Genomic DNA, 12,081 nt, shown 5'->3' with positions numbered 1-12,081 from the left:
CGTGAAGGGGAGCCCTGTGGATTGAGTTCCTGAACAGTGATGACTACCTGTCGTACATCTTGGGCCTGTTAAGGTCAGGGAATGTCAGTGGTGCACAGCATCTGTGGCTACGACATGAGGTACAGCCAGTGATTCATACACACCTTGTTATTATTGATTGTATCTTTTTCAGAACAATTGAAAGGATCTCAGCTGTTGTGGTTGTTGCTCTATATTAACCGTTTAATTAGTCAGTGGTTAACACACAATCATATCATTTCAACAGGATTTGTACTTGTCTAATTGGCTTGTTGATACTTTCATAGCCATTGATGGCTTACATTCTTGGATATGTTTCAGTGAATTAGTATAGCATTGTTTAAGATGCTCTCTTTGCAGGGTGAGTTTGTTCAGCAGTTTGATGAGGACACTCTTCAGTGTCTGCTGGGTTCCATCCCTCTGACTGTCCCATCCAAGGAGCTCTGCCTCTGGTTTAAAGCTGTCGTTGTCCCATTCGTATGGAGAGTTCTTCCAAAGGGCCAGGTACTGTGGACTCATTTCATAATCTACTGTCGCCGTCAACACATGATGCATATGCACAAGATCCATAGAATGATTTTATGCAGCCCACAGCATCTTGTGTTTAACATATACCCTTTGTGTTGACAGAAAATATTTGCAAGGTGGTTGGAGCAAAGGGCCAGGAATTTGGAGTTGACAGAGAAGGTAACACATTTTTTAAATGATTTTTGGCTTTACATATAATGAGAAATGTCTGAAAATGCGTTTGCTTGATGTCTGGAAAAGAGAGTTTCTGCACATTGTCATGTTTGCAGCTACAGTAAACTATTTTGAACATTATTTTATTCTGTCTGTAGATTGAGTTATATGTGTGTCTTTCTCTCTTTTTACAATCACTTTATGTAGAATGACTGGCCCCACAACGGACTGAAGCTGGCTGAGCTTGGTCTCCCCTCCTCCATGTCGATGCCTCTGGTATGTTTTTAGCTGAGGAGTGATGGATCAGATAAAGAGCAAAGACACAGCCAATCACTTTAACTTCATTGGGCCTAATGGAGTAAAAAAACACTGTTAAATGACTTAGACAGTTATTTTGTATTAAGTTTATTGTTAAAGGGGAATTTTGTACTACTGCTTGATTTGACTGTTCTGTAGTGTTCATATTCATGACATTAAACGTAGATATAAAAGTAACGTAAAAGTTACTTTCCCTAGTAACTAATTACTTTTGATATACAGTAACTGGTGAAGTAATTCAATTACATTTAAAAGAAGTAACTAGTAACTGTAACTAAGTACTAATTTTCAGTAACTTGCCCAACACTGGTTACCAGTGGCAACCGTCCCCTAGTTGAACACATTTCCTTCAGCCAGCTGATATACTCACTTCATGATGTGACAGGGTTCAATGTTGGCACTTCTTCAGTTGTGAAAATCCGCGTATATGTCCGCAAATATATTGCGAAAACTCAAAAACTCATCTTGCATTTTTTCAGCTAGAGCGTAGGCTATGCTGTGCAGCATGTTGCCCACCTACTCATTCTTCACTCCCATATGTACACAAGCGTCTAGGCTACCATTTACCCTGCCGTCAAAGTTTGACAGACTCCTGAAAATGAACGTGACTCTGAATTCTGTTGAATAATATATGCCAGTGAGCTAGTTAAAAATGAAAGGAAAGCTAGTTCACTTTCAGGTCTGCTACAGTTAGCCTGACAAAACATTGTTTAATTATATTGATGGCTTTATCGGCAACATTACGAATGCAATGTGACATATTTTTCTTTACTTCACATGGGAGATATCATTTTTGCCTGGGCTAAGTGTCTTCCCCCTCTACCTTTTCCCTAGGAGGAAGACAGTGGTATGGACGAGATGGAGCTTCTCGAGTCTCTTGTGGTCAATCTCCGTCACTTGTGTGACCTCTATGTCAAATACAACTGCAAGCTCACACTGTCTGAGTTTGAAATGGTACGAAGCCTTTGTCCTCTCAAACTCCCTCTCTTTCTTGAAGATAAACATTGGCATGAATTCATCTCCTAGGATGTAATGGTTGTATTTATGAATTTTAAACCATTTAAACCTCTTGATTTGGATATAACCAAAAATAAGTCCCCAAATGTAATCAGATTGCATGTGTATGTTCACTTACAATTTCTGTTAGGGGTTTAGGGTAACAGCTAGATAGTTACTTACTTATCTAGGAGCAAGTGCCAATGGCAGTAAAATGAAGGACCAGAAATGTTTGAATAACTTTGTGCTCCCGTGGTGGCTAAATGCAAAAAATGTAGAAGCCCTTAAACATAGTTTGAGTTGGTGCAAGCGTATGAATATAGAGAACGTTGCTGTGTGTTGAGGATCATCTGTGCCTGTGTTGTTTGTGTAGAGTAACACCCGCAGCATGGCCTTCCTGATGCTGGATAAGGTCCTGGCTCCTGAGCTCATCTCCTCTGTCGTTGAGAACAGCGTACGTCCCTACGCTCTGGAGCAGAATCTGGACCTCAACATGACGCTGCTGCGTTACATTAAGGTGTTCTAGCTGTCTGTCTCCCTTAAACTCATCAGTCAGCAACAGTGTAGTGTAACCACTTGCCTAGTTCTCCACCAACAATGGTCTTTTGTTTTCATGTCTGTCTGTATTTGTTTTCCCTAGGACCTGTCAGACTCTTGCAGTTCACAGACCACAACTCTCTTTTCAGAGTGGGAGGAAAAAGCAGTGGCTATTCTGCGCTGTATGACCAACACAGATGTGAGTGACTTTTAAACTACCAATCCCTCTGCTATTAAGAAGACCATAGCATTCCTCGAATTGGCACCTGCATGGCAAACACTAATGTAGGCATGGGCATGGGTGGCATCTGGGCCCACTATAGAAGGGTCCAGGAAATGGACAAACTCTCTGTGCTTTATAAATGTTCAAAAGAAAGTTCTGTAATCCTCTATATATTACATCAGATTTAAAAAACATTTTTGGTTGTCTTATTTCAGTTGGTGATGGACGCTGTTCTGGAGATCATGTTCAAAGCTGTGGTGCCCTGGAGTGAGACTGTGGAACACCTGGTTCAGCAGCACCTGGAGAAGGAGCACCCTAAGTTAGTACCACTCCACAGGCACATATTCTAGTCCGCACTAAGGAGAAGGAGCACCCTACGTTAGTACCACTCCACAGGCACATATTCTAGTCCGCACTAAGGAGAAGGAGCACCCTAAGTTAGTACCACTCCACAGGCACATATTCTAGTCCGCACTTAGGCAAGGAAGCATACCATCATGATCTTAAAAATGTGAAAAGGATCTGTGAGAGCAGAAATGTTGCTTAATTGTCAACAATTTTGTCTTTGCATCTGAAGTGTTTTTTCATTGATTTTTTTTTGCTGAACGTCAGCTAGCCTGCTCACCCTTTTCTGTTGTGGTGTGTCAAGACCTAAGGCTAAGATGATTCTGTGCCCACAGACAGGACCTCCTGAAGGAAAGCTATCGTTGCATGGAAACAAAGAAGCTGCTGAGCCACTATGGTGTTCGAAACCTTTCCCACTCCACAGACATTATGGTAGAGTTTCCAGGATGGAGATATATATCATATTGGCTTGAGCTACATCAGAATGCAGTTATGTCAGGAGCAGATTTGTTTGTTGTTGGCCCGCTGTGTTTACGATGTGCACTCTGTGCAGATGCTCGTGAGGCACATCCTGAAGCAGAACCTGCCCACCTCTCTGGATGATGCCCTGTATCTGGCCAAGGCTAACCAGCTCAACCCCTCTGAGATTCACTTCCACTTCATCCTCCAGCTCCTGGACAAGGCCAAGGTGTGCAGACATCACCAAGAGCGTCTCTTTCCTCAAAGCCACTTTTAAAGTGATCTGAAAAGTTTGGTCTTGTGCGATGAAATGGACTTAATCTGCTGTCTCTGTGACTGTGTTCCCTCAGATGGATGAGATAATGTCACTGTTAAAACGAATGGCCCCTGTGGAGGCTAAAGTAACGATTAATCGCCTCTCCAGCTGGGCAAGAATATTCTTAAGCGACAAAGAGCATATTGATGAGGAGGTGAGAATTTCTGTTTGTCAATTTACGTGTATAAGCAACTTTGCCCAAAATCTGTGGTCCATAAATCCTTCATTTCCTTTATTTCTTAATGTTATCTAAACATGTTGGCATGCTCAAGCTTGGGTATTATTGGGGCAAGATCCCTTCAATGAAACCACACATTTCCAAGACTTGACTTGTGTATAGAAATGAACACCAGTATAAGCATCTGTATCACAAATGAAATTAACTCTGGTTCTGTTATTGAACAGCATAAGAAAAAGAAGATGTTGGCCACAAAGATGGCAGTGGAGGCTCTAAGCTACTTGGAGAGTATCCAGAAAAGTAAGTTGTTATTTATGTTAACCATGTAAGATCTAACTCCTCGCCAAAGAGAAAGCATCATACAAAACTTCTTTTTCATAGCGGAAAACTCGGCACTGCAAATGGAATGTCAAGATGACCTCCAGAGATTCATGACCATTGCTCTCCTCCAGGTATGATCACACATTCACCTCAACAACTGCGATATGGACGCTGTCAATTGAGAATGGCAAATTGTGCTGCTTGATGAGACTTACAAGGATGTCTTTCTTTTCCAGGATAGCTTTGACGTTTTTCTGACACCAGATGAGTTGGACGACCCCAAGGTGTGCAAGCTGTTTGAAGAGCAGGTGTGCAAGGCTTATGAGAACCAGAAAGGCATGAAGCGCTCCCCCTCTTCCGGCCAGGCTGAGGACGCGGCCAAGGCGTCTCATGACACTGGGGCGAAGAGCAAGAGCCCGGTGAACAGTCTGTCCAGCGCCAGCACCTTCTCTGAAGCCAGCCTGTGCCGACTGGCCCGGCGCCTGAAGCTCACGGAGCAGGAGCTATGGGCTGGCATGGCACGCAGAGCCCTGGAGAATGGCAAAGTAGAAAAGGCTCTCAAGATCCTAAGGTGAGGGACAGGTGTCAACATGGCACATATCTGATTTTGGAGAAGAGAGGACACTGTACTATAGGAACAGACTTCATTGAATATGAAGGCATTGGTATTATAGACCCCTTTTTTTTGGTTCTTTGTCAGTATCTGCATGTTGCGTGTGGAGTTTCTGATGTTTCATACTGGAATAGGAAATTCTTACCTGATTGAAAATGCTTTAGCTGTTGATAGTGATGACTGTTCCTTATCTGACCCTCAGTGAGCTCTACCAGCAGTATCCAAACTCCGACACAGGCACGGTTCTCTTCTGGGCTGCCCAGCGGCTGTGCCAGAATCTGGGAGATGATGTTCCCATGATCCTGCCTGAGCGCTTCAACCTGCCAGCAGTCATTCATCAGCTCTCCTGCCAAGCCGCAGCTGTCTGTAGCTCAGGTTTTGCAATATTATATTTCTTAATCAGTTATTACTTGAATAGAAGAGGCCTACGGTAAAATCTGCTTGTAAGTGTGTGTGTGTGTATTGTGTACTGGAGTATTTCTGTTTCACAGACTTGCTGCTTGACTGTATGGAGCAAAGCAAGAACACACAGAGAGCTGCAGAACTGTATCGCCAGTGTCAAATTGATGACAGCTATGGCTTCGACGCTAAGGTACCTTTGAACATCGCTATGCATAATCGTGCTGACTTTAAACGTCAACATTCAAGTGTTATTGTGTATTTTTTTTTAATTGGAGAACGATTGGAAATGGAAAGTCAGTGTGGTGCAGTTACTGTTTGATCTATGTTGAGGTTTAATGTTGTGTCTACAGAATTGCAAGCCTGATTGTGAACAGGAAGATCGGCTGGAGTTGGGGTTGAAGGACTTCAGTGAGGATGGGATAGTCCTTGATCCTATCACTGTCTTGCCTCTTCAGTACAACATTATCACCTGCCTCATGCCACTCTTCTCTGGTAGTTACATTTACCTTTAGTCATTTGGCAGATGCTTTTATCCACAGTGGCTGGCAAGTGAGGACCAAGTCATGCTACAAGAAGTTAGAAGAAGTTCAGAGTGTAATGTAGTGACTGCACATAAACAGAGTTGTGTACTACTAAGAGATAAGGAGCTAAGATCTAACCAGGCTTTTGCAGCTGGTACCGTTGTGGTGAGCTGTTTTTCTGAGTCTCTTGGGTGTCAAGGTCTTTGTAACTAACACCTCTTCCTTCCATGCTCCTTAAGCAACGTGTGGATTGGCTGGATTGTGTGTGGCTCAGTCAACTTACCTCTGGTGCCTCTATCACCACTGATGTTACAAGGCAGATGCCAAAAAGCTCTGTGTTTTGGGGCATTAAATACTGCTGTGAGGCCACTGAAAAAGCACTCTTGAATATGCACGTTTACTGAACATTGTGTGAACTCTTCCTCATTTTTTTTCATTTTTAGATTCTAAAATGTATCCTCTGGAAAATGTCTCCCTGGCTTATTGTACGGTCAGTGAGGGTAAGTCTTGCATCGCAGTTTGTCCCCATAATGTATGTCACATGGTCAGCTATACTCTCAAGTTAGTAGTAACTTCCACCATATACACACAGCCGGATGTTTAAGTTCCAATGAACTGTGAGGCTACTCTGTGTGCCTGTTCTCCTGCCCCAGATGAAGACTTTTTGAAGCCCCTGCTGAGCCCCCTGGGCAGCATGCTGCAGAGCCTCCAGGAGTGCAGTCAGTTGGAGCTGGGCCTGGGCCTCCTGCTGGACTCCTACATGGTCATCCTCCACCACGTGGCAAGCTACACCTCAACCGCTGTCTTCAATGACAAGGTCAGATGGTCACCGCTGGGAAAGCCTCTTGGAAAGTGTGCTCATAGAGATTCAGATGGCACATGTTCTTCTCAACCTTTGATGCAGGTTCACACAGTCAGAAAAGCAGTACATTTCACGCATCACACCACACAGATATGACTCTGTGACTTTCACAAGACTTGCTCATCTTGGAAATGTATCCCTGTGTTTGTTGCACACTTAAATAATGCGCAGGGAAAGATGCTCACTGCTAGAGAATTTTGATTAAAGCTGATTGAGCAAATCAGCTTACATTACAATTTTATAGCTGTGAGCATCTGTACTTGTAGAGCACATCTGTATTTTTCTGGCACGGTGAAGATGATGATGTATGTATAATGGCTTTAAAATATCCAAAAACTGCCCATGAGATGACTTGTCTGTCTGTCCGTCCCCGTCCCCCCCATTTCAGACGGGGAAAAAATGTCCTTCAGAAATTCCTCAAGTTGTTTGTTTGTTTGTTTGTTTGTTTGTTTGTTTTTAACAGCACCATGATGAGAAGTGGCTGGTCAAAGTAAAGGAGCGCATAGGTGTTGTGAGGCAGAAGGCATTCTCTGCTCTTAACGGGATCGTGGGGTCACTGTTACAGAAGGTATAGAGCCAAATTGTTCTGTTTGGATCTTGGGGTCACTGTTACAGAAGGAATAGAACTAACTTGTTCGGTTTGGATTCCATGGAACAAAGGGTTTCTGATACTTTTGTAGTGTCCCCTACATTTGAAATTGAACTGGAAACAAGTGCATAGGGTGACCAATAGCTCTTTAGAAACACAGGATGAGAAGAGATAAGGCTGTTGTGTTGAAAGTTATTTGGATATCTTCTTTCAAAAAATGTAAAGGAATTTTATGAAAATATAGAATGCTTTCTGCATTTCAGGTTCTGAACTGGAAATTGGTAGACTTTGAGTTAGCCATTGGACTCTGTACTATCCTGCCAAAAGCTGAGGTTTTGGCCATATTGTGGAGGATCATCACTAATGCCTGGCAGAACTATGATAAGATCTCGGTAATGTTGCAAGCACCATATGAACATTCTTTATGCATGAACTGGTCCATACAGATTGCTCACCCTGGCGTTTGTGTTTTAGGATGTTGCCAAAGTTGGAGCGCATATCTGCTCCATATATGAAGATGAGGAGAGACACAAGTTCCTGTCAGTCATAACTGATGCTGAGTGGGGCAGCAAACTCGGAAAGCTGGGTGTAAGCAAGCAAGCAAACAACATCTACTGAAGACATCTTTCAATCTTCCATCACACTCCATATGCACGTTGAACGTTTGAACTGTTGTTTCCAGGTTTCCATCCAGTCTGTGTTCAGGCAGTGTCCTGAGACCAAGAGGAACCTTATTCCTGTTCTGGTCAAGAGCACAAACATCACTCCGGAGATCATACTGCAGTACTGCAGGTAAACAAAATGTATTTTATTTAATAATTTAGAAAGATATCAATATGACATATGACATCCTACCATCAATATTTAGTTTAGACATTGGTATATTCAATATTCAAATTGAATGTGTGATATTGTTTATTGTGAAGTAATTGTTGAAAGATTAAATATTGCCTCCTTTTTTTTTTTTGTACAGTCATTGATTTTAACCCATATGCTTTTTTGTCAAATTTAGCAAATACTTCCTCACAGTTCTCTTGGTGTCTGTTCAACTTTTGTGCTAAAAAAACTCTTGTGTTCGTACATAGTCCTGGTTATATGAATTGGAAACAAACATAGGGGTTCAGACCAAGCCACAAACAATCCTAGCCAATCAACAGAGTGCTTCAGGAGTTGATTGGCTGAAAGGTTGATATCAACATTTTGCAAAACTGAAACTCTGCCTGTTATGGTGTGAGTGGAATGTAATGCTGGGTTCAAGTTAAATAGAATTCATGCCATGTTAATCATGCAATAAAGTAGCCATTTTAACTGGTAATCGAGAAGAGCTGTTTTCTTCACCATGAACTCTTCCTCTGTCACGCAGCACATACGGTCTGTATGGTGAGCAGGCCATCAACCTGCTGATCACCACCCTACTGCTGCAGGAGGATGAAGAGGTTGGGGCAGGAGAGGCAGGACCAGGAGAGGCAGGACCAGGTGCAAACGGACCCCCTGTGGACCCTCTGGAGCGCGCTCTACAAGTCATCCCACAGCTGACCTCCACCAGAGACCTCTTTGTCAGTCTCAACGCAGTCATCCCTAAGGTCTGCCCACTTCTGCCCCTCTCTTATGACAGAATGCAGAGGATCATGTGATCATATTTAAAGCTTTAAAGTTGAAATAAACCAATGTAGTATTATTATTATGTATTAATGACAATATAACTGTATGCTTTTAATATTTTAGGTTGTGTACATATATATGTACATGTGTACAGTAAGCATACCATGTATGCAGCACAAGCAAGTGGAGGTTGTAAATGGAACACGCTCATTTGCCATGCATTGGCACTATTTAGTGTGTTCTCCAGGCCCTGCTCTTCTCTAAGTTAGAGTATTGCAGTATTACTGTAGCAGGCCTGCCTGCATGTGTGGTTTGACCACTGTAGATGGTCGAGAGCACGGGGGCACGTTTGGTGTTTTATCAGCCAAAGAGGACCTATGCAACTCCTCTGAGTACCCTTCACTGCTACAATCTCATTTAAATCTCTCTGTCTTCAGGACAGCCACTGGATCAGCACCTACGGGTTTTAATTTTATGACTTTACTATTCCCCACTCTCAACCACTTTGTTCCTCCAATGAATGTTGCTTGGCTCTGCCTGCTCTCCTCAGCAAGAGATCACAATTGAAACACTCTTCATATTTGCTACCTTGGTGGTGGAGAGACCTGGAGAGTGGAGAGTGCTGTTTGATCTGGCGCCAGGCGTTAGTATATTCAAGAAGGGTTTAAAGACACACCTCTTTAAAACTCCTCCATTTCCTCCATTTCCTGTCCTCCTCTGTATCTATGTTAAATGTTCAATAATTTCTATATTATTATAGTTAGCCTAACCCTATGAGCACCTAGTGAATCCTAAAATGATTCAGTAGTCAATGTTGGATGGAAAACACTTTAAAATGTAGGCTATTTGCAAAAATATATGAAATGTAATACTTAAAAAACATTTAACATTTCATTTACATTGTACATGCTTAAAAAAAGCCTGTCATAAAATAATGTTATTAAACGTATATCTGCCTTTTTTTGGAAAGAGGCTCATCGTTCTCGTCGTTGTAGTCAGCCTTTCTTTTTCTAGCAGCAGAGCGCTGCAGCATGCTAAAAGAAGGCTTCTCTGGCTTGTCTTTCTTCTCCATGACTTTCACAATCACGGAGAGATAGACAGTGCTATCCAGGTTCTATCCCGAAATCCTCCACAGCCCGGGGATCTCCTCTCCGCCAGCGTTTTTGACTGGGGAACAAATGTCAGACATATCGTCTGTCTGCCAAGTTCTGAGCGCTGTACTCCGCTGTGCGGTCCAGATCGACCTGCGCATCCTCCGGTTCCTCAGGGTGCCAAGGCATTAGGAGAGGGACAGGAGGGATCGGTTGAGTCCTCAGTGGTTGGTCAGCTCTCTGTGGTCCGTAGGTCGTAGCCTGTCTAGGCGGCCTGTACACCCGACACCTTGACCCCGTGAAGACCTTCCAGGCCACTCTGACTGGATCAGTGTCCCCTGGGGATGGCCTGTAGGGTGCCTGAATGATTTTAATTTCTGTGCGGTCATCAGGAGGCACGTAGGAACTTTCATAAAAATTTGCATCTATGAGCTGCCGGTAGAGGACTTGAATCCTTGCTGCAATGCAGTTCAGCTTCTCCTCAGTCAGAGGTTCTTCCAGTCTGATATTAGTGATCAGAGCTTTGTACATTTGTTTCAACCCAGCTGATGAACTGGTAACTAAAGAGCACAGAAATGGTAATTCACTTTTTATTCAAGCAAACTTAAGATTGTCACAATGACCATCTGGTGACCTGGTGTGGACAGAACAATCTGGAGCTCAATGCGCTGAAAACAGTGGAGATGATAGTAGATTTCAGGAAGAACCCAGCCGTGTGGGGAAGATTATGGCCGTCCCCTCCCACCCTGGTCACAAACTCTTTGTGACCCTCCCCTCCGGCAGAAGGCTGCAGTCCATCAGGACCAAAACCTCACGCCACCAGAGCAGCTTCTTCCCGTCTGCGGCTGGCCTCATTAAAAAGGCCCTGGACCCCAGCCCCCCAACCCTCTTAATTGCACACTAGTCCTGCATTTTCCATTTGATATATTCTGTACATTTTGAAATACATTTTATATTTAGTTTTTCCTATGATTAATAACTTAATATGTGTATAATAACTAATATGTGTATTGTTTATTGTGTATGTTTATTGTTTGCACCAAGATCCCACAAAAAATTCCTAGTAGGTGAAAACCTACTTGGCAGTAAAAACCTTTCTGATTCTGATAATGTTTTTAGCCATCTGTGAAGGAGAGCCGTTCTCTCAAGTTCAGTTCAAAAACATTTGTGTTAACCATACCTGGATGATCAGGATTGATCAATGAGTGAAAGCAGAATTTTAGGATGTAGCGATCATTATAATCAGCATATTCCATGTTTTTTTAGAATTCAATTATGTCAGTGGAAGTTCTTTAAATCACCATGGAAACAAAACTACTCTAAATAATGATGATGCTGAAAATATTAACAGAAAAAAATAAACCGGCTAGCTAACTGAACTTGTATTTAGAGTTATGGTTATGGTGTTTTGCAGAAGCTTTTGTCCAAAGTGACTTACTAAACCTACAACAACAAAAACAACAACAATAATAATAATACAGTTATTATTAATAATAATAATAACAACATTTTGACATGTAATTCATTGGGTGAGGTCATTCCACCACCAAGGTACCACAAATTAAGAATCTTGATTCAAGGCAAAGGGAACTGATGTTAATCAGAGGAAGGAGGTGGCTGAAAGGGAGAATGGACCTGAATGATATAATTCAAATAGGCAAGTGCTGATCCAGTGGCTATCCTGTAGACAAGAGGAAAAGGTTTATATGTAGTTCTAGCAGCTCCAGGGAGCCAGTAATGGGTAATCAGCAAAGGAGTTTCATGTGTCCAGTTTGGCTGATCAAAGAACAAACACACCGCCACATTCTGGATCATCTTTACCATCTTACCAGACGTGCTGCGAGGCCTGATACAATTCTTAAAGAGTAGTTTGACTGTTCTGCATCTAGACCACTTCCTTGTCTATGTTCTGCGTCTACACCACTTCCTTGTCTATGTTTTGCGTCTACACCACTATCTTGTCTATGTTCTGCGTCTGGACCACTTCCTTGTCTAACTGCCTTTCTCCA

At 42.6% G+C, this 12,081-nt stretch overlaps 1 protein-coding gene across 1 annotated transcript in view; it reads left to right on the top strand.

Annotated features, from left to right (window-relative positions):
- kntc1 (kinetochore associated 1) overlaps nucleotides 1–12,081 on the top strand; it is a gene marked incomplete at its 5' end in the record, with an annotated part of 28,154 nt that overhangs the window by 6,283 nt on the left and 9,790 nt on the right. The window contains 24 exons of the mRNA XM_080854351.1: nucleotides 8–119; nucleotides 379–522; nucleotides 649–705; nucleotides 907–975; nucleotides 1,852–1,971; nucleotides 2,387–2,530; nucleotides 2,654–2,749; nucleotides 2,989–3,096; nucleotides 3,458–3,550; nucleotides 3,672–3,806; nucleotides 3,928–4,047; nucleotides 4,299–4,371; nucleotides 4,453–4,523; nucleotides 4,629–4,963; nucleotides 5,208–5,380; nucleotides 5,497–5,597; nucleotides 5,758–5,899; nucleotides 6,372–6,428; nucleotides 6,582–6,745; nucleotides 7,254–7,358; nucleotides 7,643–7,771; nucleotides 7,854–7,967; nucleotides 8,062–8,171; nucleotides 8,743–8,962. Of these exons, the coding sequence (XP_080710477.1) occupies nucleotides 8–119; nucleotides 379–522; nucleotides 649–705; nucleotides 907–975; nucleotides 1,852–1,971; nucleotides 2,387–2,530; nucleotides 2,654–2,749; nucleotides 2,989–3,096; nucleotides 3,458–3,550; nucleotides 3,672–3,806; nucleotides 3,928–4,047; nucleotides 4,299–4,371; nucleotides 4,453–4,523; nucleotides 4,629–4,963; nucleotides 5,208–5,380; nucleotides 5,497–5,597; nucleotides 5,758–5,899; nucleotides 6,372–6,428; nucleotides 6,582–6,745; nucleotides 7,254–7,358; nucleotides 7,643–7,771; nucleotides 7,854–7,967; nucleotides 8,062–8,171; nucleotides 8,743–8,962 (2,992 nt within the window). The remainder of the gene's footprint in view (nucleotides 1–7; nucleotides 120–378; nucleotides 523–648; nucleotides 706–906; nucleotides 976–1,851; nucleotides 1,972–2,386; nucleotides 2,531–2,653; nucleotides 2,750–2,988; nucleotides 3,097–3,457; nucleotides 3,551–3,671; nucleotides 3,807–3,927; nucleotides 4,048–4,298; nucleotides 4,372–4,452; nucleotides 4,524–4,628; nucleotides 4,964–5,207; nucleotides 5,381–5,496; nucleotides 5,598–5,757; nucleotides 5,900–6,371; nucleotides 6,429–6,581; nucleotides 6,746–7,253; nucleotides 7,359–7,642; nucleotides 7,772–7,853; nucleotides 7,968–8,061; nucleotides 8,172–8,742; nucleotides 8,963–12,081) is intronic.

The sequence above is a fragment of the Sprattus sprattus genome, assembly GCF_963457725.1.
Source record: "Sprattus sprattus genome assembly, chromosome: 16".
Lineage (NCBI taxonomy): Eukaryota > Metazoa > Chordata > Actinopteri > Clupeiformes > Clupeidae > Sprattus > Sprattus sprattus.
This window is presented reverse-complemented; position numbering and strand designations above follow the sequence as displayed.